The following is an 18608-nucleotide window of genomic DNA, read 5'->3' as shown; positions in this document are numbered from 1 at the left end:
TTAGAGGAAAAGGTGGAAGAGGTTCCCTTTTGGGCAACTTAACAGAAATTTCAGGACAGGATGGCTTGGAACAAAAAGAGATATTATAAGGAGAAGTAGAGAATGGCACTAATTATGTTTGGCCCCTCTGTTACACAGTCCTTGGTAGGGTCCTTTGACTCTACTCATCTCTTTAAAAAAACAAAACAAGCTGGGCCAGTGTGGCTCAGTAGATTGAGCATCGCCCCATGCACCAAGAGGTCCCTAGTTCAATTCCCAGTCAGGGCACATACCCCAGTTGTGGGCTCAACACTCTGTAGGGGGCATGCAGGAGACAGCTGATCAATGTTTCTCTCCCTCCCTTCCTCCCTCTCTCTCACAAAGCAATACATTAAAAAAAAAAATTTTTTTTTTAAATAACAAAACCAAACCAAAAAAAATCCTATGGTTAGATGCTGTTGTCAGACTCTAGGGCCGTTTCCATCCTTATTAAGGGGAGTGCTAACCTCCTCCTTTCATTTAATACCTCTCTGTCTCCTAAAGATAGCACTGGTATTGTTCAAGGTTTTCTCTTCTCACTCTAGATGTTTTCCTAGGAAGTCTCCATGATTCTAATGGCCATAATTTACCATCAGTTATGCTGATAACTCCCAATTTATATATCCTACTCAGATCTCTTTTCCTAGTTTCAGACCCATTTATCTATTTGCCTTATGGAATCTCAATTTCAGTGTTTCACAAATACTTCAAATTAAATGTCCCAAACTGAATTTATCATTTATCCTCCTAAACTTCTCCACTGTCATTCCTCTGATACTTAAAATATTTTATGATACTATCCAATATACATGATTCACCTAAAAGCATGAGAGATATTCCTGATCTCACTCTTTTCCATTTTGCCCCCCAGTGTCCAAACAGCTGGTAAATCTAGTCAGTTCTTTGTTCTAAATATCCTTTAACTCTTTGTATTTCTCTCCATTCACTCTGCCACTATTAAAGTGCAGACCCCCACCCTCTCACCTAGAGTCCTGAAATAGCCTCCTCTTCTAATCTTCATTCCAACTCACTGTCTGTACTGCAACCATTGTCAGAGCAGATTCAATCATGTCAGCCTTCCTAGTTGCTCTTAAATCACCATTGTTCTCAATTCCTTAATACAGCTAACAGATCCTTGGCTTCTACCTCACCAAATTCGTCTCACAACCACTCTTCACTTTGTATTCTGTAGCCTAGACATCATGAATTTCTTTAAGAACCTCAAACACTCTGAGCTTCATTTGTCCTCTGGATTTTTACACATACTGTTCCCTCAGGCTAGGATGTACTTTGCTTCCACCCATTTCATCAGACTAACTCCTTTATCTTTTCCACCTATCCTTTACGTCTTGGCATCATTAGCCCAATCTACCCCTCTGAGCTCCTGTAGCATCCTGTGCTGCTTCTCTCAGCACTGATCACTCAGCACTACAGTTAGCTTTTGAGTATACCTATCTGCCTTTTCCCCTAGACCAGCGGTTCTCAGGACCGCATGCTGACGCTCTAACCGCTGAATCAAACCGGCCAGGGCTAGACCAGCGGTTCTCAATCTGTGGGTCGCGACCCCTTTGGGAGTCGAACAACCCTTTCACAGGGGTCACCCAAGACCATCAGAAAACATTTCCAATGGCGATTCATAACAGTAGCAAAATTACAGTTATGAAGTAGCAACGAAAATAATTTTATGGTTGGGGGTCACTACAGCATGAGGAACTGTATTAAAGGGTCGCGGCATTAGGAAGATTGAGAACCACTGCTCTAGACAGTATGGGCCACGTCTATTTTACACATCATTATACATATCCCCAGGGCTTGATACATAATACATGCTCATTTGTTATTTCTCAAATGGGTATTCAATGAAAGTGGTTCAAGTAATATAAAGATAGAGAAAATTAATAACATTTAACTCAGTTTTTAAAAATCACAGGAATTTTTTTTATAAAAAATGATAGTGTTGTCCTGGCCGGTTTGGCTCAGCGGTTAGAGCGTCGGCCTGCGGTCCGGAGAGACCCGGGTTCGGTTCCTGCTAAGGGCACGTACTTCAGTTGCAGTTTGTCCCCGGCCCTGGTTGGTCGTGTGGGTGGCAGCCACTCGATGTGTCCCTTCACATTGATGTTTCTCTCTCTGTCTCCCTTCCTCTCTCTCCCTCCCACTCTGTCTGTACAAAAAATGGAAAAATATCCTCGGGTGAGGAAAAAAAAAAAAAAAGATAGTGTTTACAATAACCAGAAGTAAAAGGAGAGACATTTTAAAAGATAAGTGAAATTCAGTTAGACAAGTTTAGAGATAAGAGCCCATACTTCCTAAGCAAACAAGTCTACCCACACAAAAGCAGACTACTGATACAGAAGATAAAATGGGATTTATTAAAAATTAGCTAAATCTGCCCTGGCCAGTTTGGCTCAGCGGTTAGAGCATTGGCCTGCGGTCCCGAGAGACCTGGGTTTGGTTCCCGCTAAGGGCGTGTACCTCCATTGCAGTTTGTCCCCAGCCCTGGTTGGTTGTGCGGGTGGCAGCCACTCGATGTGTCCCTTTCACATCGATGTTTCTCTCTCTCTCTCTCTGTTCCTTTCTCTCCCTCCCACTCTACCTGAACAAAAAATGGAAAAATGTCCTCGGGTAAGGATAAAAAAAAAATTAGCTAAATCTAATATAATACATGCAAGTCATTAAAATAAAATATGATAAAGAAAAATTCCAGAAAATATTATTTCAAGTAGCATAAAAAATGAAAGAGTAATTTGTTTGCATTATTTCAGATGAAAAGAATCCCCAAATTTATTCTCAAAGTGAGTTGGGGATGATAACAATAGCAGTGTCTGTAATCTTTCCAAAGTGTTAACACTCACTAGCTCATTAGAAGGCAAGGTCAAAATAGCATTAAAAGGATCCCTGGCTAGTTTCACTCAGTGGTTAGAGCATTGGCCCATGGACTGAATGGTCATGGGTTCAATTCCCAGTCAAGGGCACATACAGTGGTTGCAGGTTTGATCCCATCCCCAATCAGGGTCATGTAGGGGAGGCAACCATTCAATGGGATGTGTCTCTCTTTCACATTGATCTGTCTCTTTCTCTTTCTCCCCCTCCCTCCCTCCCTATTTAAAAATATCCTCTAGTGAGGATTAACAACAACAACAACAAAAATAGCATTAAAAGGAAACCATGAAGTTGACTTTAAAGATGGAATGTTCAACCCAGCTGGTGTGGCTCAGTGGATTGAGCAGTGCCCCATGGACTGAGAGGTCCTAGTTCAATTCCTGGTCAGGGCCCATGCCTGGGTTGCAGGTTCAATCCCCAGCGGGGGATGTGTAGGAGGCAGCCGATCCGTTTCTCTCACATCGATGTTTCTATCTCTCCCTCTCCCTTACTCTCTCTAAAAAAAGGTCAATGAAAAAATATTTTTAAGTGGAGAAAAAAGGAGAAATATCTGTAACAAAAATAAATAAATAAATAAAATAAAAGATTGAGCCCGACCAGTGTGGCTGAGTGGTTGAGTATTGATCCAGGCACCAAGAAGTCTCCGGTTTGATTCCTGGTCAGGGCACATGCCTAGGTTGTGGGCCTGATCCCCAGTGGGGGCATGTTGGAGGCAGCCAGTTGATGTTCTGTCTCATCGATGTTTCCATCTCTCTCTCCCTCTCTTTCGTCTCTCTAAAATCAATAAAGAAAAATAAATAAAATTTTAAAAGATTGAATGTTCAGATAAGCATGGTCTGATAAAGTGCTTCATAATGTATATAAAGAGTTTGAATTACTTTGGAAATCACGCAGTTCCTAAACAGTAGCAAATCTGGAAGAGGGTAATTAATAAAACGACAATTCAGCTTTGCTTTAATACTAGGAAAGAAAACAAGAAACCACAGTGGGAATTGAGCAATAGGATTTCTCAAGTTCAAGATCTTTTATTTTACGATAGAAACAAAATAACCTGGCCCAGCTGGTGTGGCTCAGTGGTAGAGCATTGACCCATGCATCCAAGAGGTTGCCGGTTTGATTCCTGGTCAGGGCACATGCCCAGGTCGTGGGCCAAATCCCCAGTGTGGGGCATGCAGGAGGCAGCCAGTCAGTGTTGTCTCTCGATGTTTTTCTCTCTCTCTCCCTTCCTCTCTCTCTCTCTAATATCAATAAAGAAAAAAAAAGGAAACAAATAACCTGGAGTCTTCGGTTAACCCAAGAAATTAGTTGATTCAACATAAAAAACAAAAGCACATAGACAGACTCCATTTCTACATAATCTTTAAAGTTTCTTCCCATTACCAAATATAGTGGCTACACTGGCAAATAAAATGTTCCTGGTCTTGGAGGGAAATTTTTTAATTAATACACATAAAGATTTTGAAAGCAAAAATACCTAGTGTTGGGTATAGTAAAATGGGCACTCTTACATGTATGCTACTGGTGAAAATGAACACTTCTCAAACTTTAATGTACTATAAATCACCTGGAGACCTTGCTAAAATGCATATTCTTACCTACATTTTCTCATATGATCCTTATAACAACTCTGTAAGGTAGAAGAGCATTTGACAAGGAAAAATGTTTATGAAACAATATTAAGTGAAAAAAATTAGGATAATTTATAGAGTATGATCCAAATTTTATAAAAACATAACAAAAATCCTTCAGTGTTTGTATCGTGTGTGTGTGTGTGTGTGTGTGTGTGTGTGTAAAATGCCAAAGGAAATTATCAAAATCTTGATGGTGGTTCTTTATCACTGAATGGCTTGATTATGAGTGATTTTAATTTTCTTTATACTTTATTATATTATCTAAATTTTCTACCATGAACATACATTACCTATTTTTTAACCATTTTAATATGATGAAAATATGATATATAGTCTATTTAGAATAATAATTGAATACCCATTTACTCACCCTTCAACCAAATAAATAGAACAGCTCAGCTTACAGAAGTACCCTATGTACCCTCCTTTCCTGCTCACGTCCTTCCCAAAGGGTAGCCACTGTTCTGAATTTGTATTTATCATTCCTCATTTTTCATTATAGTTTTACTAAAAAAAAAATTATTGTTCAGTTTAACATATCTTTGAATTTTTTATATAAATAGTATCATACTTTCTGCAGTTTTTTTCCCTTCTGTATTCAACTTCTGTATTCATTTTTACTATTGCTAACATTCTATTATGCCAATACATAACAATTTAATTGCCCCTTCTTTAGTAGGTAGACATTTGGGTTGTTTACAGTTTTATTACCAAGATGATGCCACGAACATTTCTTGTCTATGTATCCTGTTATACATGTGCAAAAATCTGTCTTAGACTAGAGGACGTACCTAGGAAAGGAACTGCTAGGTCATAAAGATACTCACATTTTCAATTCTAATGGTTAATACATAATTATTCCAAAGTGATTGTAACAATGTAAACTCTTGCATGCAGTGTGTAACAATTCATGTTTCTTCACACATTACCAATGTTTAGTTACATTTTTTTTTTTTAATCAGAAAAAACAATGGCATAAACACATACCTTATAGGAAAATCAGTCTTGGAGCTTTCCATTAAATAAATGGTGTGAGTGTTCCCAATGATGTATGATTGTTATGTCCTTGCAGGTACGCCAACAGTAGCCTCATAAAGTACATGGAAAAACACAAGGTCAAGCCTGACAGCAAAGTGTTCCTCTTGGTAGGTACCCTTAGCACAGCTCTCACCTCATCCCATTTCCCATAGAATTGTCCCAGCTATTCCTTCTCTTTAGAAAAAAAAAGAAATCAGGAGATGCTGGGGCAAATGAAATATTTTTCTTTTGAGATGTTACCCTTGACTTCTAACCTTATTTTTTCCTAATGATTTACCAGCAGGAAATAATTAAATTCTAAAAATAATTAATGCTAAGTGTGTATAGTATACTAATCATGCAGTGAGCTGTACAAAATGGCATTTGATATTAATCTGGTTAGACATGAATGCAAGTCAGAACATTGACTGGTGAACAACTTTTTCATGTGCTATCAATTTCTTATGTGTTACTCTAGCTTCAGAAACTCCTTACTATGGATCCAACCAAGAGAATCACCTCAGAGCAGGCTCTGCAGGATCCCTATTTTCAGGAGGACCCCTTGCCAACATTAGAGTATGTATCCTACCTTTTCTGTGTCCTTTGCTCCGAGTTGAGGATGTCGGGTGGTGGCTGAAAGCAGGAGAGCACTTGTTTTGAAGTATTTTACTTTCTTCATTAATACTACCTCAGAGGAGAAGTACTTACAAGAAAGGTCCTGTATTTTGAAAGAGGCAAAACTGTAGAGGGGTGTGAATGAAAACAAGTATTTTAGGAATGAGGATTAATTAGTTTTACAGATAAAAACAATGCTGAGAACAGATGGGACTTTTCTAGATGGTCAGTCAGAACAGTTTAAACCATACCAGTGGGGAACTGAGAATTTAAAATTCAGTGTGTCCACTGCACTACCTTATTCCTCTATTTCCCCACCCTTGGTTAGACCCACATATACAATTGTGCTTGGGTTTATTAGAGATACAGCCTTTCTTGAGAAAAAAATTATTTTCTCTGTTGAAGCAAATACAAATTCAGTTATTCAGTGCTAATGAAGGTTGTATGGAAAATCCTGTCATATGTCAACTTGCTTAACAGCAACTAAGACTTGTTATTGAACATGGTAACATGTAAAAATTTAGATAGTGAATTGTTTTTTAATGCTTAAATTAAGTTGTGATGGGAGACAACCAGCAAACACCAATCACAGATAAAGAGTAGGAAATAAGTTACTAAAAAAAAGTGAAATTTTAAATTAACAAGGTCAGTGGTATCGTAGATTTTCGGTCATGACATGTATTCTTTCTTTGTAATGATTTTTAGTGTGTTTGCTGGCTGCCAGATTCCGTACCCCAAACGAGAATTCCTAAATGAAGATGAACCTGAAGAGAAAGGTGATAAGGTATGAACTGCACAGTACATTTTCACTTCCAGAAAGTAAGGAAGGCAAAAAGAGAATGCGGGAAAGTGTAATTTAATAATCCCTATGTATTTAACCACCTTCTATTTCATTATGTATTTATTTAGGTATACTTTGAAATTTGAAATGTAATAAGCTTACAGACAGATGTACTTCCTGGTTTTATTTATTTATTTATTTTAATTTTTAATTTTATTTTTGTTACAAACGTTTCTCCTTTTTTTACCCCACTGACACCCTCCTCCTCATCCCCCCCTCCCCATCCCCGGCTTTGTTGTTCATGTCCATTGTTCATGTATACTGCATATAAGTTCTGTGGTTTATCCTCCCCCCCCCCCTCTTCTGAGGGTTGTCAGTCTGTACCCTACTTCCATGTTTCTGGGTCTACCCTATTCCTCAGACTGTTATGTTCATTATATTCCATAAATAAGTGAGATCATGTGGTATTTGTCTTTTTCTGCTTGAATTGTTTCACTTAGGATAATACTTTCCAGGTCCCTCCATGTTGCCTCAAAGGATAAGAGATCTTTCTTTCTTACAGCTGCATAGTACTCCATTGTGTATATGCAGCACAGCTTTTTTATCCATTCGTCTACTGATGGACACGGGCTGTTTCCAGATCTTAGCTATTGTAAATAGTGCTGCTATGAACATATGGGTACATATATTCTTTCTGATTGGTGTTTCAAGCTTCTTAGGATATATTCCTAGAAGTGGGATCACTGGGTCCAATGGAAGTTCAATTTTTAATTTTTTGAGGTAACACCATATTGTTTTCCATAGTGGCTGCACCAGTCTGCATTCCCACCAGCAGTGTACTAGAGTCCCCTTTTCTCCACACTTCCTGGTTTGTTTTATAGCCTGGGGTTTTTGTTTTTTTTTATCCTCACTCAAGGACATTTTTTCATTTTTTGTTCAGGTAGAGTGAGAGGGAGAGAGAGAGGAACAGAGAGAGAAACATCGATGGGAAAGGAACACATCAAGTGGCTGCCACTCGCACGACCGACCAGGGCTGGGGACAGACTGCAACCGAGGTACGTGCCCTTAGCGGGAATCGAACCCGGGTCTCTCTGGACCGCAAGCTGACGCTCTAACCGCTGAGCCAAACCAGCCAGGGCTAGCCTGGGTTTTTTTTAAACATTTTTTCTTTATTGATTTTAGAGAGAGAGGAAGGGAGAGGGAGAGATAGAAACATCGATGAGAGAGAACATCGATTGGCCACCTCCTGCATGTCCCCCACTGGGGATCGGGCCCACAACCTGGGCATGTGCCCTGACCGGGGAATCGAACCAGTGACCTCTTGGTGCATGGATCCACGCTCAACCACTGAGCCACACCAGCCGGGTGTATAGCCTGTTTTATTCCCTGATTCTTCATTCTTGCTTTTTGTTTGTTCAGCATTATTACCATCACCTTATTATACAAGCTGCTTTTCAAAGTGTCATTCTGTTCCTGATCATACTTGGGGATACAAGGCCCCTCCGCACATCCCTCTACCCCAAAATCACTATCAAAAGACTATTAGAGCCCTGGCCAGTTTGGCTCAGCGGTTAGAGTGTCGGCCTGCGGTCCGGAGAGACCCGGGTTCGGTTCCCGCTAAGGGCACGTACTTCGGTTGCAGTTTGTCCCCGGCCCTGGTTGGTCGTGCGGGTGGCAGCCACTCGATGTGTCCCTTCACGTCGATGTTTCTCACTCTCTCTCCCTTCCTCTCTCTCCCTCCCACTCTATCTGTACAAAAAATGGAAAAATATCCTCGGGTGAGGATAAAAAAAAAATAAATAAATAAATAAATAAATAAAAGACTATTAGAGCTGTTTTTATTTGTTTGTTTGTTTGTTTGTTTGTTTTATCCTCACCTGAGGACATTTTTGCATTTATCTTTAAATACAGCGGGAGGTAAAGAGTGGGGAGGAGAGAGATCTATCCATGTGAAAGAGACACATTGAGTGGTTGCCACCCACACAGCCCCAACCAGGGCTAGGGACAAATTGCAACCGAGGTACATGCCCTTAGTGGAAACCGAACCCAGGACTCTCTGGTCCGTGGGCCGATGCTCTAACCGCTGGGCCAAACTGGCCAGGGCTAGAGCTGTTTTAATGAGTGCAGAGCTATTTCTTATGTGCCTGTGGTCTTCAGTGGGATGTCTGTGTTGATTTGGAGGATTGCTATGCAATCGACATGGACTTCAAAGAATGCATCCTTTTCAGTGCTTAGTACTGGGACCCTTGGGGATGCTGTATTCCCTGGCTGCTTTGTCCTTCAGTCATTCCAACCACATTGGTGTCCCACATAGGTCACCCTGCAATGTGGGTGAGCAGTCACATGTGCATGTCAAATAATGAAAGACATTTCCTGTTAATTTAGTTCTGTACCAAGCTTGCTTTTTTTTATTCCTTCTAAGAATCAGCAACAGCAGCAGAACCAACATCAGCAGACCACGGCCCCTCCACCACAGGCAGCAGCCGCTCCGCAGGCGCCCCCACAGCAGCAGAGCAGCACCCAGACCAACGGGACTGCAGGAGGGGCGGGGGCCGGGGGCCCTGCAGCAGGGCTGCAGCACAGTCAGGACTCCGGCCTTAATCAGGTGCCTCCAAACAAGAAACCCCGGCTAGGGCCTTCAGGCACAAACTCAGGCGGGCCTGTCATGCCGTCAGATTATCAGGTATATTTTTGGACTTTATTATTTAATGTTCATATATTTTATGAAATTGACCCTTTTAGAATTAAGTACTATTTAACACTAAAGTTTGACTGTACCAACTGTACAGTCCTGTTTCTAGGGTATTATATGAAAATGAAGATTTTTGTCATATTTCATGTAATTGCAAGATATTTCTCTCTTGACTTATTTATCCTGCCCGACACCCTGAGGAGGGAAGCTGAGGCAGGCACCTTCCTCCTCAAAGAAAATGTCTCCTTTTGCAGATAGCTTCCCGTCAACTTTGGATCAGAAAAAGATACCTAGATAAGCAATTGAAAAGGTAGAAACATGGTAGGTTATTTTGGACAAAATAGCTGTATACCAGAAAGAGTTGCTGTCACTGAGAGGAAATAGTAAGTAGCCACATAAAAATAGAAGAGAGAGGGATTAAGATTGAGACATCTCCGAAATAACCATTAAATCTCACTAGAAATAATTTTGAGACTAGAAAGTACATTTTGTTTAAAGTATTTTTGATAAAAAAACTATAATTGGAATACAAATTCAGGACATTAAAGAAAAAAGTCTAAGGGTTGGTATTTGGAAAGAGGTAAAAATACTTGTGAAAATTGCAGAGAATCTTGCAAGAAAAACAAAAAAATTTCAAGGTAGCAACAAGCTAAGAAAAGATCTAAGAAGATGGGAAGAAAAATGAAAGGTAGAAAAAAGATTTAGAACAATGGTTCCTCAGGAAACAGTGGAGGAGCAATTAGGTCGGAGATAATAGAAAACAAAACCACAGGCAAGGGAGTCATAAACTCAACGATAGGACCTGGAATCAAGAAAAACATTAATGAGAAAGACATAATAAATAGCTGCCTAAACAGGCTTTACATTTTGAACACCTCAGCAAACTAATGTATTTTCACACAACTGCTTCTCTGAAAACTTCTCTTGGAAAGTTCCCTGCAAGCAAAGGAGTATAAAATAGCTCTGCCATTTGGTTCCAATGAAACTAATCAAGGTTTCTGTTTGATCCACTAAAAACAGTAGAAGTCATGAACCTATTTGAATATTATTATAAATTCAAATTTTTCCCTGTAACATTGGTTTATTCCTATTGTATGAGCAGTAAACCTTTACCATATACTGGCTTATCTTTGTGTCTCTAATTGTATTCTGTTAACCCGATTATATTCAGTTATGGACAGATTATGTAACTACTGTTTTGTTTTTTAAATTTTTTTATTGATTGATTGATTTTAAAGAGAGAGAAAAACATCGATTTGTTGTTCCACTTATTTATACATTCATTGGTTGATTCTTGTATATGCCCTGATGGGGGGTCAAACCCACAACCTTAGAATACAGGGATGACACTCTAACCAACTGAGCTACTTGCCAGGGCCTTAACTACTGTTTGTACTCTTTTCAAATCTAAAAGTTCGTCGAAATGCTTTTCTTTGTCCATCCTGTGCTATTTACTTAAAAATAAAAAAACATGTCCCCCTGACCGGTTTGGCTCAATGGTTAGAGCATCGGCCTGCGGACTGAGGAGTCGTGGGTTCGATTCCGCTCAACAGCATGTATCGCCGTTACCTCCGTTGCAGTCCTGGTCGGGACACGCAGCTCACGCAAGCAGTCAATGTGTCTCTCTCATATCGATATTTCTCTCTCTCTCTCTCTTCTTCTCTCTCTCCTTCCCATTCTGAAAGTAAATAGAAAAATATCCTTGGGCGAGGATTTAAAATAAATAAATAAAACAACATATCTATGAAATGGGCAGACATCTCAGCTATTTAGTTGGAAAGCCTAGCATGAGGAGGGAGAGTCCCTTTGCATCTGTTTGCAACTCTCACATCATCAGTGTGTTTGTCCTTTATCTAGTATGGAAAATCCAGTGTGCTGTGTCTAGTCTACAATAAAAGTCTTCGCCAGCCCAACAATTATAGGGCTTATGCGCGGAAAGAACATTTTTTCATAATAAAATTCAAAATAAAATGTAGTTAGAATGTGGAATTTTGAAAGGCTTCTTATACCAACACAAGTAGTCAGAATTATGTAATCTATTTTTCTTTATCCTCACCTGAGGACATTTTTGCACTTATATTCAGATAGAGCGGGAGGGAGAGAAGGAGTAAGAGAGAGAAACATAGATGTCAGAGACACATCCAGTGGTTGCCACCCACAGACCCCAACTGGGGCCAGGGACAAACTGCAACCTAGGTAAATGCCCTTAGTGGGAACCGAACCCAGGACTCTCTGGTCCGCCGGCTGAGGCTCTAAACGCTGAGCCGAGCCAGCCAGGGCAGAATTGTTATTTACATTTTAACTACAAGTAATAGCTTTATTATGTATATTCTTTCCCACTTTGCTACCAGGAAGAATCAGCCTTCTGGGCATAGCCAAAGACATTGGTCCTAACTATGCTTATGTTTAACCAGGCACCATGTTATTAATCTATAGATGATTTTTTCTTCCACATATTTTTCTGTATTTGCCCTAGGTACTGAGAAGATGAATGTTTCATTTAAAGTAATAAAGTACATTGAATTGAAATACATTTGTGTCTGCCTCCTCTTGAGGGCATTTTCATGCATGAAAATTTTTTTATCCTAAGTAAGACCCAATGTTTATAAAATCCACTTATTGCTACCACGCCCTGCCCAGCCTTGCCTTGCTTTGTCTTGTAGGTGCTGCTGCCACTCTAGCCTCTACCTCTGAAAACTCTCTCTCTCCAAATGATTTCTCAATCATAGTGCTGTTGTTTAAAATGAGAAAATTAGCAGGAGACTGTATGCATTATGGATTGTTGATTAAATGTGCCAAATTGATTATTCTTGTTTGTAAATCGCACTTATGCAACGAATAGCTAACTAGAATTAGTACAAAAAGCAGTGGACAGCCCTGGCTGGTTTGGCTCAGCTGTTAGAGTTGGCCCACGGACCAATGAGTTGCAGGTTTGATTCCTGTCAAGGGCACGTACCTAGGTCATGGTTTGTCCCCAGCCTCAGTCAGGGTTGGGCAGGAGGCTGCAGGTTGATGTGTCTCTCTCACTTCCATGTTTCTCTCTCTGTCTCTCCCCCTCCCTCCCACTCTATCTGAAGATAAATAGAAAAATACCCTCAGGTGAGGATTAAGAAATAAAAAGGGCCCTGGCCAGTTTGGCTCAGCGGTTAGAGCGTAGGCCTGCGGTCTGGAGAGACCCGGGTTCGGTTCCCGCTAAGGGCACATACCTCGGTTGCAGTTTGTCCCGGCCCTGGTTGGTCGTGCGGGTGGCAGCCACTCGATGTGTTCCTTTCACATCGATGTTTCTCTCTCTCTGTGTTCCTCTCTCTCCCTCCCACTCTACCTGAACAAAAAATGGAAAAATGTCCTCGGGTGAGGATAAAAAAAAAAAAGAAAGAAAGAAATAAAAAGGCAGTGGATGGTATAAGTTTCCCCACTACCTTTGTGTGTGCCAATGTAGCCACTCTGTCAAATGTGTGGTTACAGTGGTAGCAGGCTATGATTTTCAAATAAGCAAAATGTATTAACAAACTAAGTTAGCTGGATCTGAACCAGGAGCCTCTGATGAAAGGCTCATTTCTCCATCCCATTGTGATGAACACCTCGTCTTTTATCAGTAACTCCCTTCTGTCTCCTTCTCCTAGCACTCCAGTTCTCGCCTGAATTACCAAAGCAGTGTTCAGGGGCCCTCGCAGTCCCAGAGCACACTAGGCTACTCCTCCTCGTCTCAGCAGAGCGCCCCGTACCACCCATCTCACCAGGCCCATCGGTACTGACAGCCGCGCCCAGAGCACAGACTCCAGCAATATGATGTCCACATTGAAAAGAACCAAAAATGCAAAAACTATGATGCCATTTGAAACTCATCCACATAGGAGGAAAACTATGTACTGAGCATCTTGCAGGACTGACTGATGTCTCTTCTTTATTGACTTAAAGAAGGTTTTTGTGAAGTTTCCCCAGCACCCGTTCCCTGCATGTGTTCCATCGTGACTTCTCTGATCACCTGTCTGATCTAATCCCAGCACTTACCTTCTGTAACCTTCAGCATTTTTTGAAGGATTTCCTGGTGCACCTTTCTCATGCTGTAGCAATCACTATGATTTATCTTTTCAAAGCTCTTTTAATAGGATTTTCACGTTTTAGAATCAGGACTCCAGTGGTGTATAGTTTTCTACTTCATAAACTAACCTAGCAACACAGGTAAAAATGCACCTTTTAAAGCACTACGTTGTTTTCACAGAATATAACTGTTTTGCTCGTGGAAGTCTTAAACAGAAATTGTTACTGTCCCAAAGTACTTTACTATTATGTTTTTATTTATCTAATTTCAGGGAAGGTCTAATAAAAAGACAAGTGGTGGGACAGAAGAAACCTATAACCAAAAACAGCCTAGATCTTTGTAGTTACTATGCTTTATGCTATGAAGAACTGGTGTGTGGTAGTTTTTATATAATCATTTACATGGAACTTAGTTCCCAGAATCATCTTATTCTGAATAGTAGTCAGTAATTAAGGATTATAAATTTAACCTTCATGTAGCTAAGTCTACGTTAAAAAGGGTTTCAAGAGCTTTGATGAAATACAGTCCTCTGGTGACCCACACCAGAAAGCTAAAGAGAACATTAACTGCACTAGGATTTCTTTAAGGAGTAATGTTGATCAAAGGATATATTACTTCCCTTTGAAGGAAAAGCTTTCAGTGTGTATTGTACATAACGTTGGCTTCTCTAAAGAACTGTTGGTTTCTTCACATGTGGGCCATCTTGAGTAACTTTCTAACATAATCAAGGGTACTCAATAGAAGCCTGCAAGTCTGCTTTTAAAATAAAGAGCAGTATTTTCCATTCATATTTGCATTAGATATAGAATGACTATTTTTAAGGCATGTTAAAAATTTAGGTTTTATTCATGTTTAAAGTATGTATGTATGCATAATTTTGCTGTTGTTACTGAAACTTAATTCTATCAAGAATTTTTTCATTGCACTGAATACTTTCTTTTGCCCCTAGGGGAAAACTAATAATTGTGCCTACAAAACTATGGGCAGATAGTATACAACTGTACTAGATAAAGTGCATATTTGCATTTCCATGATCTATGAATTGGAGGCCAAGTTCTTTCTCAGCCAGTGTAAAGAACCCCTCACTCCCCAGAGTCACAAAGAAATGTAGATGTAGAGCTCCCATTGTAATGTAAGGGACAAGACATTTGTGTTCTCTGAATGCTACTGGCAGCACCAGCCTTGTTTTAAAAGTTTTCTTAGCTAGAAGAAATAACTGATTGTTGTATATGCAAGTTTTAAGCATTTTTTAAAATATTCTTTATGAACTTATCTACCTGGTTATGATACTCTGGGTCCATACACAAGTAAAATAAGATTTTAGACAGAAGCCAGTATACATTTTGCACTATTGATGTGATACTGTAGCCAGCAAGGACCTTACTGATTTCAGCATAATAATGCTTATTAATAATAAAGACTATATAGTGACACTCACCAACACTGAAGCAATTGACACGCTCCATTGGAAGGAAATTCTGATTGTCTACATGGTAATTGACCCCTTCCATTTTTAAAAAATGAACATTAATAGCTTTTTGAATGATGCAGCTATATGTATAAAGTCCTGTGCCCTGAAGCCTCACTGTCCAGAGTTATTGGTATCAGATGCTCACTCACTGCACCCTCACCCTGTACCCAATGTTGTGCTGGGTGAAGATACAAAGGGCAGGACATACTTCCTGGCACTTAATGGAGCTTATACTCGATTCTGTGAAAGGAAGCTCCCCTGGAATGGTTGACTTATAAGTGAAACCATCTTAGAATATGAAGGTCCTTTTGTTTACTTCTAAACCCACTTGGACAGCTACTATTCCAAATTCTGCTTTACAACAAACAATGTTATGGAGAGGTTTCTAAGTCCAGCTACCTTCAGGAAAGCCAGCGATTCAATATCACAACAGGGGTTAATGTACATATTGGAAATGTTCACTGCAGCCTTTCAACAGTTGGGTGGCTCTTGGTAGGTAGAACACACACTATTAAGTAGTTGTCGGAAATCAGAATGAAAATAGCAGCTCTGCTCTGCCCTGCCCTCAAGGTATGACTTTAAGGTAGCCACAAATGTGCATGCATCAAAAGGCCATGCCCCTTAATACTTTATACGTAACTTTGACTTGCAGTTTGTGTGGTATGTGCTGATTTGATCACTGAACTACCCAGAGTTCCTGGTGTGTAGTGAATTTACTGGCAGAACTGATGGGAGACACTGTGTAAGGGGATTTCATCAGTTGTTCCTAGTACGGCATTCTCCACAGCCAGATATCCCCATTACACACGTGGCTGGGCTTCTGGTCACTGTGCTGACACTGGCCCTTTCCTCCTGTGTGCCTGCCTCAGAGTTGGTAATGCCCATGGGTGCCCATTACCCTTTGAAATAATTTTGGTTTGTAATTTCCTTTTTCCTGTAAAGGGGCACAAAGCCTTTAACACATTTATGGGCCCTGAAACTGGGACCTGGAAGATCCCAGGAGAACTGTGAAGCTTTTTGAATTTCAAATTTACTTTTGTAGTACCCAAATGACCACATTCCTCTTTGAAAGTTTATTACTGTCATGTTCCCTGAGAATGCAAGGTGGGGAGGGGGGCATCCCTGGGCATATGAGAACACCCAAACCAGGGGAGGTTATAGGAAGGAAGGAATCAAAATGAAGGTTTTCTGCTCTCCATTTTACAAATCAGTTTTGAGATAGATTTCTGGTGAGGTGTGTGTTTGGAAAAGGGGACTTTGGAGTTCCAGGACAGCTGAGCTCAAGGGTAAGGTAGCCTGGTGGCAGGGCTGATCCTGCAAGGCTGAACCAATCCTTGTGATGAAGCAGGTCATGCAGTAACATACAAAAACCAAGGACGTGTATATTTTTATATCTGTGTGGTTTTAAAACTTTAGTACTTAGAATTTTGGCCTTCTGCACTGCTCTTTTGCTCTTATAAACATGATTTACATTTAAGAATGGAAAGGGACGACATTTGCATATGTTCATTGCCTCATTCCTGGTGAAGTGACTTGTATGCCTCTAAAATCATGCTGTTTTCTCTGCTAAAGAAAGTTGGACAATAAGACTTACAACCTAATCTGCTTTGAATAAATTTATGTAGCAGAAACTATATAATGAAGGAAGACATCTATGAAAATTGCAAACCCCAAACTCTATCTATGGTGATATCTTTGCAGGAAACGGAGGAAGGCAGTGAAATGGCAGTTAGAATAAAGGAGGCTTGAAGGACTCAAGTATAAGTAACACTTTATATACAACATAGTAGTTTAGGTCCCAATAATATTAAAGAATAGTCACAAATATCATAAAGCAAAGTTCATTGTTTTAGGGTTTTTAAAAAATGTGCTGTACCTAAGGCCATACTGACTCTTCTATGCTGTCACTGCAAAGGAGTGATATGTATGTATTATATGAAAAAAATCCTTAATGCACTGTTATCTCCTAAATATTTAGTAAATTAATACTATTTAATTTTTTTAAAGATTTGTCTGTGTAGACACTAAAGGTATTACACAAAATCTGGACTGAAGATGTCCTTTTTAACAATTTAAAATACTTTTTATATATGTTATGTAGTACATCCTTTCTTAAACTGCCTAGTTTGTATTTCCCATGATTCCTATTTGTGAAGTGTGCCTGTCCTTGTCTCTTTTCAGTCATTTCCTGCACGCATCCTCTTGATGATTATAGAGATGACTGTGTGTGCTCTCCACACTCTGCCGCGAGGTGTGCGTAGAGCCTGCTGCACCCCGCAAGGCCTGCTCTGTGGGTGCAGCACAAGCTGCCGCTTTGGAGCCGAATGTTTCCCGCTTTTGAGTTGTCCTGGCATCCTTCTTGAAATGACTGTTAAAACTAAAATAAATTACATTGCATTTATTTTATATTCTTGGTTGTAATAAAAATTTAATTGACTTTGTTTCTGGGTGGATTCTTTAAGTGTAAAAAAACTCTTGTTAGAAGTTTCAGTGTTAAAATTTGATCTGTGTGCCTAGCCGCTTTTCAGGTCACACTTGTTCTGCAGAGATGCAAAGTCCCCCTGGGAGTTGCCACGTTATCTTCTTCAGTGTGTTTATGATGTCACAAAACCACTGAAGCAAGGCTTGCAAATACCTCAGAAGCAAAATTACAGTTTTTAAAACATCTCTAGGGGAAACATCCTATTTTTGAAAGTGAAAATTAGAATGGTGTTTTAGAAGAAAACAAATAGGCAGCATTTTGTGGGTAGAGTGACACTGGGAGTTTCTTCTTTTATAAGAACATTCTGTTGTACCTGGCTTCCCCTTATGACGGCATTGAATCCTGTGTGGTTCATTCCAAGGGTCAAAGGCATCATGGAGTGAGTTGAAGAATGTTTAGGTGACACACAAAATTTCCATTTCTATTTAAAATAGATATTGCACATATCCAACTGCTTCACTGCTTGGCATGGATTGCTTTTTCTTTATTAATTTTAGAGAGAGAAGGTAAGGGAGAGGGTTAGCGAGAGAGAAACATCGATGAGAGAGAACATCAGTTGGTTGCCTCCTTCGTGTGCTCTGACCGGGAATTGAACTGGGACTTTTTTGGTACGTGGGTCGACACTCAACCAGTGAGCCACATCGGCCGGGCACAGATTGCTTTTCCAATACTGTGCTATCTACAGGTCAGAGCTTCTCTTAGAAAACTGGTTTTTGACCACAGCTATCTATCTAACCAGCCACCTGGGTAAGAGGAAGTGGATGAAACCCCTTACCACTCCAGGGAGAATATCCTGAAAGTATGGGTCTATCTCTCTAGCTGAGTGTAAGTTCTTTGTGGACAGCACCTGGGATTTATTCCTCCTGCACTCTGTACACTGGTCACTTGCTATGCCATTTGTATTTGGATAGGGATGAATATAATTTCCATGAATAATGAAAATCCCAGAAATAGGCATCACTTCTTAAAATAGGTTCAT

At 40.0% G+C, this 18608-nt stretch overlaps 1 protein-coding gene and 1 pseudogene across 9 annotated transcripts in view; one reads left to right on the top strand and one right to left on the bottom strand.

Moving 5' to 3' along the window:
* The window catches only part of CDK19 (cyclin dependent kinase 19), a 157300-nt gene extending 142369 nt beyond the window's left edge, over positions 1-14931 (top strand). For 6 of the 9 annotated variants that reach the window (XM_036248020.1, XM_036248022.1, XM_036248021.1 and 3 more), the window contains 5 exons: positions 5602-5674; positions 6025-6122; positions 6867-6945; positions 9365-9625; positions 13258-14931. In XM_036248020.1, the coding sequence (XP_036103913.1) occupies positions 5602-5674; positions 6025-6122; positions 6867-6945; positions 9365-9625; positions 13258-13389 (643 nt within the window). In that variant the 3' untranslated portion in view covers positions 13390-14931. The remainder of the gene's footprint in view (positions 1-5601; positions 5675-6024; positions 6123-6866; positions 6946-9364; positions 9626-13257) is intronic. The other 3 variants (XM_036248026.1, XM_036248028.1, XM_036248025.1) reach the window with 3 other exon arrangements.
* Positions 399-505, bottom strand: LOC118622146 (annotated as a pseudogene).
* Positions 14932-18608: the final 3677 nt, after the last annotated feature.

This window comes from Molossus molossus, unplaced genomic scaffold (genome assembly GCF_014108415.1).
Source record: "Molossus molossus isolate mMolMol1 unplaced genomic scaffold, mMolMol1.p scaffold_m16_p_8, whole genome shotgun sequence".
In the NCBI taxonomy this organism is placed as follows: domain Eukaryota; kingdom Metazoa; phylum Chordata; class Mammalia; order Chiroptera; family Molossidae; genus Molossus; species Molossus molossus.
Note: the sequence above shows the minus strand (reverse complement) of the source record. Positions and strands in the feature narration are given on the sequence as shown.